Source organism: Alligator sinensis, unplaced genomic scaffold (assembly GCF_000455745.1).
Source record: "Alligator sinensis unplaced genomic scaffold, ASM45574v1 scaffold312_1, whole genome shotgun sequence".
NCBI classification, from domain to species: domain Eukaryota; kingdom Metazoa; phylum Chordata; order Crocodylia; family Alligatoridae; genus Alligator; species Alligator sinensis.
In genome coordinates this window covers 2,720,778-2,728,803 of record NW_005842029.1, presented here as the reverse complement: position 1 = coordinate 2,728,803, position 8,026 = coordinate 2,720,778, and the positions used below count along the sequence as shown (strand labels likewise).

At 44.0% G+C, this 8,026-nt stretch overlaps 1 protein-coding gene across 4 annotated transcripts in view; it reads left to right on the top strand.

The window, feature by feature from the left end:
- WWC3 (WWC family member 3) overlaps window positions 1–8,026 on the top strand; it is a 126,382-nt gene that overhangs the window by 50,440 nt on the left and 67,916 nt on the right. For all 4 annotated transcript variants that reach the window (XM_025202527.1, XM_025202526.1, XM_025202528.1 and 1 more), the window contains 2 exons: window positions 1,637–1,786; window positions 3,329–3,402. In XM_025202527.1, coding sequence (XP_025058312.1) covers window positions 1,637–1,786; window positions 3,329–3,402 — 224 coding nt within the window. The remainder of the gene's footprint in view (window positions 1–1,636; window positions 1,787–3,328; window positions 3,403–8,026) is intronic.

Sequence of the window (8,026 nt, the reverse complement as noted above, 5' to 3'; positions counted from 1 at the left end):
CTCCTTCATTCTCCCCCCCTCCCCCCGGCTGGGCAGCGCTTGCCTCCTTCGCTGCCAGGGCATTAATCTGCCCCCTCCCTTTCCACCACAACAGATTTACCAGGTGGAGGCAGCTCTCTACGCTGCCGGCTCTGCTCCTCGCTGCCTGAGTGCTGCATTATGGCTGTGCCTAGCACGGGCATTTATCAGCCAAATTATCAGCCCCATCGGGCTGATATCTGATATAGCCAGTTTCTTTATATCGGTACTGATCTGATATCAGACCGATGTATCGGTACATATCTACCACTTAGGAGTGCTGAGTAAATGATTTTAGGTTTGTATGTTTTTATAGGTAGGACCCCTTTTGACTTTATAGCGATCTCGCCAAGACTTGCACCGTAAACACAGAGCATGGAGCATAGCTATTCATGGCCACAGATTTAGAGCTATGGCTCAGAGTGACACCAGGCACTGATAGCCTTCTTGGCCTGGCCCCTTAGGTCTGTAGGTAGTCCCCAGGAAGTAAAGCCAGTGTCTCCCTGTACTCATGTAGGGAGCCAAAAACAGCCAAAGCCATGTGTCTAATCTAGAGACTTGCTAGGAGTAGTTAGAGGTAGAACAGTTCATAAAGCTTGTTTTTACACTGCAGCAGAACTCAATTATAGAACTCAGTGATCTGCAGAGGTCCCTTCTGACCCTAATATCTATGAATCTATTAACCTTAATTTTTAATAAAATTTGTTGATAACTTATCTTTTGGTAATATTTAGGAAAACTATTTATTTTTAATGTAATCACAGTGAAGGATGCTGTGGCTTCCCTCATGCATATCAGATTACACAATGTTACTTTTTAGCATGGCAAAGATTGGTTGCAGAAGATCCATAATCTAAGAAACAAATTACAAAATTCAAAACAGATCATTTTAGAGTCTGTAAAATGGATCTTTCTTTTAAACAAAACCAATAACCCCAATACACCCAAGTGTCAAGTCTGAATGATCACTTCCGTAGCTTTCTTCCATTAATTAACATCTATGAAAGTTAAACCTTTGGCAGATAGCATTTTATTTGAACATGTCTTAAATTACCTTTACTTTCACAGTCTGTTCTGTTCCACATATTTCACAATGCTGCTTCTTCCTCAGCCTAAATTATGAAACCTTTCTGCATGTATGAACCTTGCATAGTGAAGGCCAGGGATTAAACCAGCTGTGATTTAGGTTGAAACAGTGGGAAATATTTTTCAGGTGGGGTAGAGGATTGGCCATCACCATACAATGCAACTCCCTTTGAAAGGTGAGAAGGGACAAATGAAGCACAGCCTGATCTGCTGTCTGTCCTTCATCAGTATGGCTGCTGACAAATTGAAGATCAGAGTTACCCACATGGAAAATGAAGGTTCCATAGGGCCCCCCCCCCCCCAAATATGCAGTCGTCTTGGATTTAAGTTGTTTTAATATATGCCTATCTATGCCAAAAGTTTTTCTTTAATAAAAACTGTCACAGAAGAAATTACAATCAATTTTACTTTTCACAGATTCCTTCTCCATTAAAGTCCTGTCATGCTTCAGTTAAAAAACAAAAAAGTAGCACAACCAACATTTATGTTCTGCTATTACTCACTTTTTTTTTGGCCTAATGTTCTTTTTTAGAGCTTGGCTAAACTAACAGATGGATTCCGAAATAGCTGTTGTATTACGGACTCTCTGCAGGACCTCCAGCAGAATTCTAGTTCGCTCAGTGACTCCTGTTTACCTCAACAACACTATGATGCTTGTTCTCAAACTGACATTACTGGAGAGGTATGTGTTCCAATGTAAGATGTTAGCTGTAAAAAATAAGCTGTTTTTGTCTTGGTGGCACATGACTGTGGCTCATTTTTCATTGTAATCTGAAGAATTTTTAGCTGTATGTTTAGAAGAACACTGAAGAGAAAAGGCTTTACCCTGCTCAAAGAAATCCATTTTGGTTTAAAAATGTGCAGATAACATTCAGTCGTGACATATGTTTGGTTCATATACTTGAGTATGATAAAGGCCTCTGAAACGTGCTCACAGATCAGTGTAGAGAGAAATCGATTTCTTGGTTTCCTCAACTTGGGCTCAGAAGATCACTTTCCCACCACCATCATGTTTGATGGACAGATTGCAGAATTGACTGGGGAATACTTCTCAAAGAAGCGTTCAGAAGCCTACTAAGTCTATAGGTTGCATTAACAGTATTCATTATTCTTCTTATTTTGGTTCATTCTTTGTGTCCACTTTCACTTGCCATTATCAGTTTGATAAATCTGATGACTAGAAAGAAAGATAGAGATTTGTAAAGAAAATGTTCCTATTGGACCATGAGGAATTTGAGAAAACTGAGCTTGCACTAAACCACATATCACATGAATGAATGGAATAGTCATAGTGGGGAATTGGGAAGCCAACATAATCCTTATATACCCATAGGTAAGTAGGTATTTCTTGGGAATACTCATTGAATATCATCCCAGGCTATTCTTGAAAACTGTATTCTTAAGTTTCTGTTAGAGTTTTTGTTAGAAACTTTGCATATAATTATATAAGAATAATGTGTGAGACACATGTGGATTGTATCTACTACACGTGTGATGGTGGACACTGACAAGCAGTGTACAAAGGGTCTAAAGCTTAGTGGATTTGAGGGTGTGCATAGGCTATAGGCATAAAGTCAAACGTGGCAGGGAGAGGGGAGTGGGGTTTACAGAGGAGATTGCTTCAGCTTAGGTTGTAGCACGGTGAGAATGCTATACCTTTTGATTCTGGAAGTAGATACAGCTCATTGAATAAAACTTTTGACTGTAATTTATTTCTAGGGAAATTTTTAGATCAGGTTTTGATTCCAGGAGTTAAGATGTTGGGTAACAGCTCAACATTCAGAGAACATTATTTTTAAAAGATGAAAACCCCAATAAGGTTTTATTGACCTTTCCATAAACTAGCCACATTAAGCAATTTTATATATTGCAGTCTTTTGATACATCACATTCTTTACCGTTTCAACTTGGACTGAAGGGAACCTTGGCAGTCAAACTAGTTTATTTTTTACAAACTCTGAGCTCTTAATTTCCAGGAAGGAAATTTACTGAGCACAGTAGTTTTACATAGACAGTACCTTTAGGTATTTTATCAAAACCTGATTTTTGTATGTTAAGAATCTGAAAGGTTCTTTTGAAGAAATATTCTTAAAAATATTGACAATTTTTTAGTAAATTGGAGAGTTGGGAAGACTTTTTTTCTTTTAAAATGTTTTTTTTTTAAATTTAAATGCTTCTTCCTCACCCCATTTCTTTCTCTTCTCGGTCCTCAACACCCTAAAAGTTTGGTTTTGATGATAAAACAAGGCTTGTGGACAAAGTAAGACTGAACTGGCAATATGAAGAAGCCAAAAAGAGGTAAGTAAATTTAAGCTTTTGTTTGTATTCTTTGTAACTAAGGTTTAGATATGTATTTAGATCCAGGTATCTATATCCATTTCAGGGCTTATGTTGAAGCAGTTTTAGAAAGGTTAATTAACTGAATTTGTTTTTGGCAGTGGAGGCTTAATTTTATGTTTATGCTATCATTAAAATTAGATTGCAGAAGAAAATCCAGATGTATCAGTAGCCGTATATAAACAAGGAGTCGTAGTGGTTTAACTAAAGATGTTTTAAATTGATTTTGTTGGTGTGTTAAGTGTCATAAAACAATTTAAACCTGACTTATCTCTCCAGTGTGTGTAAGTAAATAACAGTGACATGCCAAACCTATAGTAAAAATGGTTTAGGCCTTGTAATGCAATAAGATGAATGCAAATCAGCTTTAATTTTTACAAGCCTTGTCATTCAGCTATACATTATTATGTTCATTAACAAGGGACATTTTTGTTTTAAAATATTTAAAAATTGGTTCATCCTTCACTAATTCCTTCACTCTAATCCATTTGTTTTAATGATTTGATTATGCTTTGGCTCTGTAAAAATAAACTGGAATCTTTCCTGGAGTATATATGTTATCAAGGTAATTGTTCACTAATTTCAGTTTTTAGTGCCAGACTTGCAACTTCAGTGTACTCAGATTGTGTGCTCAGTTACAGCTCTGCAACTTGAATGAAACACAGTTGTCAATGATTGAGGATGCTATTGTGTATCTGTTAATTTGAGAAGCCGGAGCTGGTAGATCTCTCTGTTATGGCCCTTGACAGTTATAAGACCCTGTTATTTATAAGAATGAGGTTAGAGAAAAATAATCGCTTTTCTCATTTGTTGAAGAATTCTACCTTTTTTTTTCTTTTTTAAGCAGCTGTACTGCCCTCATGCTTTGAATTAAGCATATAAAATTTGGTAAGGGAAGGTGCCTTTGTGTTAGAGAGCATCTTTTGCTATCCTTGGGAAATCTGCAGAGTTATAAGGCTATAATAATCATAGTTGTCACATGCTTTCTAGACACTTGAGGGATCTAACAGTCCAACCATGCCAGTGACCCATGTTGAGGTTCCATAATGCATCAGATCAATGAGCCACATGATGCCACATGATGGACTTTTCCCCACCTATTTTATTTTTTTTTAAACCTAGGGCATTAAACACACCATTGTGTTCAAAGAACATTTTTCAAGTTGTAAAGTGATCACTAATTGGAAAATGACTAAGCCTATGTAATGGAGATGCCTGTGCAGTCCTTATTTAGTGTTTTTGTATATTTTGTTTAAAGCTCTTCATTATATTGTGTGAGGGCCCCATGGGTAGCTCTGCCCCTTGACAGGTGGTTGCCATCCTGGGACGGGAAGTTCTGCCCTGTAACCTCTGACCTTTGCCACCAGAAGTCCCTTCCCTTGCCCCTGGAAGTACTCATTTCAGCAAGGGCTTTTGCCATCTCAGAACCAGAAAAGTACCAAATTATATTCTAAAAAGCGAACATCTAAAACATCCCTTAATTTGATTTAAAAAATATTTTTGCCCTGGTTTACATGTGCTTCTGTAGTGTACATAGAGGTGATTGTATATAATATATAATATATTATTATATATAATAGCTTAACACGAAGTCTTACTCTTGTATATTGTGCGGGGATAGGTTTGTGGGGGGCTGTGGGTATGTTGGGTGTGGGTGTGTTGGGTGTGGATAGGTGTGAGGGGTGGGTGAGGGAGCGTGTGTGTGTGGATATGTGGTGTGTGGGTGGGTATGGGGTTTGTGGGGGGGGAGGGTGTCTGCATGTATGGCAGTGTGAGGGGGAGTGGGTATACATGTAAGGTGGGATATCTGTGTGGGACTTGCCCTATGAACATGAACACACACACACACTGGGAGCCACATGGTGTGTAACAGGACAGGGGCAGGAAGGCAGGGAAATGGCTGGGGGTGGGATGTTGCTGGGCTCCTGCCTTCTGCTGCCAGCTCCCCCTGGGTCCTACTGTTCCTGGATCTTATTGTCTTTGACAGGAAGCCAGGAGCAGATAAATATTTTTAAATTTTTTTAGGGGTCCCGAGGGCTGGATAGAATGGCCTGGCGGGCCATTTTCGGGCCACGGGTTGTATTTTGCCCACCCCTGCCTTACAGCCACTCCCAAACGACTGGTCTAAGTTAGAACACAAAACATCCCAGCAACCACTTTAACTCACTTTTCCCCCTCTCCAGGTGACAGCACTGCCAGGCCACCCCTGACTCTGATTCTCTCTGTCCTAGTAGTGCATGGCCTACCTGCAGTTCTCCCCTCACCAGACTGAGCTGGCTGGAGCTCCTCTCTTGGCAAGGTCCAGAGCTACATCCTCTTCCTGCCTCAGCAACCCAGGTTTATATCCCCTGGGCCCTTCCCCCATTCTGTCAGATGTTCTCCTGACTGGCTGCAGGTGTGACCAGACCCTTGGGCATGACTACATGTGCAGTTAATTTGTAGCAGTAAACTCTGGTACATATCATGCTGGAGTTTATTGCTCTTGGGCACCACATTTGAATGTGTGCCTGGAACCACAACACATTAAGCTGGGTCACAACAGCCCAGGCTGGCAGGGGACCCGGGGGGTCAGCCTGCCAGCCCGGGGTTGCTCAGACCTGGCTCAGCATGCTACGGTGGGGTGGCTGGGGCACGAGGGTGCTTCAGTGCAGGGCTAGCTGGCAGGCTCCCATCAGTGTCTATGCGTGTGTTACTGCACAGGAAATAACTGCAGTAGGATACTACTTATATTTACAAGTACTAACCTATGGCGTAAATTATTAGTTTACTGCAGCTTAATAGCGCTGCATGTGTAGATGTGAAGGTTTTACTGTGGAGCTGATTAGGCTGCTCTACAGTAAATGTCTGGTGTAAATGTGCTCCTTACGCAGCAGCTTACTGCCTAGGCTGCAGTTGCGCTCTTTCTGCCTTCCCCTTGCTGCTGACCCCTGTTACATTGTGTGGAGCTCTTTCTGCTGCAGTTTCTACCTATAACAGGAGCCCTCTGGCTCTCTTTTATAGGGCCCTCATCTCTGGAGTTTCTCAAGGACACCTGAGCACAGAGGAAAGCACCAATTGGCAGGCCACCTGGGGACTACATCCACCCAAGAGCTTTCCCTCTGAACCTTGCCCCTTATTCTAGGATTGCCTTAAAGTTTCCAGGCCCAAAGGCTCCTAATTTTTTCTCCCAGGTCAGATTGGAACTCTTCCACCCTTACGTCTTGCTGCTCCTGATACAGCAGTGCTAGCAGGTCATCTGTGTACTTTATTCAGGCTGTCAGAGACTCCCTGGAGTTGTGAGGAACAAAGCCTCAGATGCTGGAGCGTTATGTGTAATTGTACAGGCATTCCACATAGTGATGGAAAACATTGCACTGCTAAGAAGCTCCTCTTTGAAAGAGGTAATATTTTGTGGAGGTTTTGCCATGGTTTAAGTACTACAGACTAGAGGTGCACTGGTATATCAGTCGCATATCAGATCGACACCAATAAAAGGAAAATTAACGTTATCGGCTATCAACTTTTCTTGGTTGGTGTAGCCAATAATGTCACCAATAAATGCTGCGTGCATGCATGTGGCCAAGAATGCAGCTTGGCACCTTGGAGAGCAGCATTCTGCCAGTAAGTCTGTGGGGGAAAGGGGTGTCGGGGAGGGAAAGGGCATGCAAGGGGGCAGATTGAGTTCCCCACAGTGAGAGTGGGGGGAAGGGGCAGGCGCTGTCTAGCCAGGGCAGTGCCTGGGACCTCTGGGCCAGGAGTGGGATGGAGGCATAGGCAGCTTGTCCAGAGGGCGTGGAGGGGGTGAGGAGAGGGGGCAGCCCCCTGCTGCCCCATGTACACTCCCAGGAGAGGCATGGGGGGGGTGGCATGTGCCCCCTTAGACTTTTGTGCAGGGTGGAGGCGGGCTGCCCACTGTGTGCTTGGGTTCAGGGGCAGTGCCAGTCTTTTCCCGGTAGGGGGGCTGGGGTTGGACTTGAAGCAGGGTGGGTTCAGCTGTGTGGAGCAGGCAGCAGTGGAGGCACTGGGAGGGGTGACTACGGGGAATTGTAGGGTGGCTATAGCCCCCCACAAGACTCCCTGCTTTGGGTACTTTGCTCTGCTGCCTTTTCCTCAGGAGTCCTGCGCTGTGGGACAGGCAGGGGACATATGGCCAGTGAAGGGCTCCCGAGGGAAAGGCAGCAGAGCAGAATGCCTTGAGCAGGGGCGGTGCTGGGGGAGAGAGGGGCTTGGGAGGCTATAGCCCCCCCACCAAATTATCCCTAGCCGCCACCCCTCCCAGCCGGTGCGCTACCACTGCTTGATCGGCTCCTGCCTGCTCTGACCCGAGCCTTAGCCTAGCCTTCCCACCAGAAAGAGGCTGGTGCAGCCCGTGGCCCTGAACCCTCAATGGGCAGCCTGCCTCCACTCTGCGCACAAATCCAGGGGGGCACATGCCCCCCTGCCATGCCTCCGCTGGTGGTGCGCACAGCAGCAGGGAGCTGCCTGCAGCTCCATCCCGACCTGGCTTCCCATTCACTACCCTGGCTCGGCCGTACCTGCCCCTTCCCCACTCCCTCTCTCCCTCCTTCCCTCACCATGAGGCCTTGATCTGCTTCCCCCCCCCCCC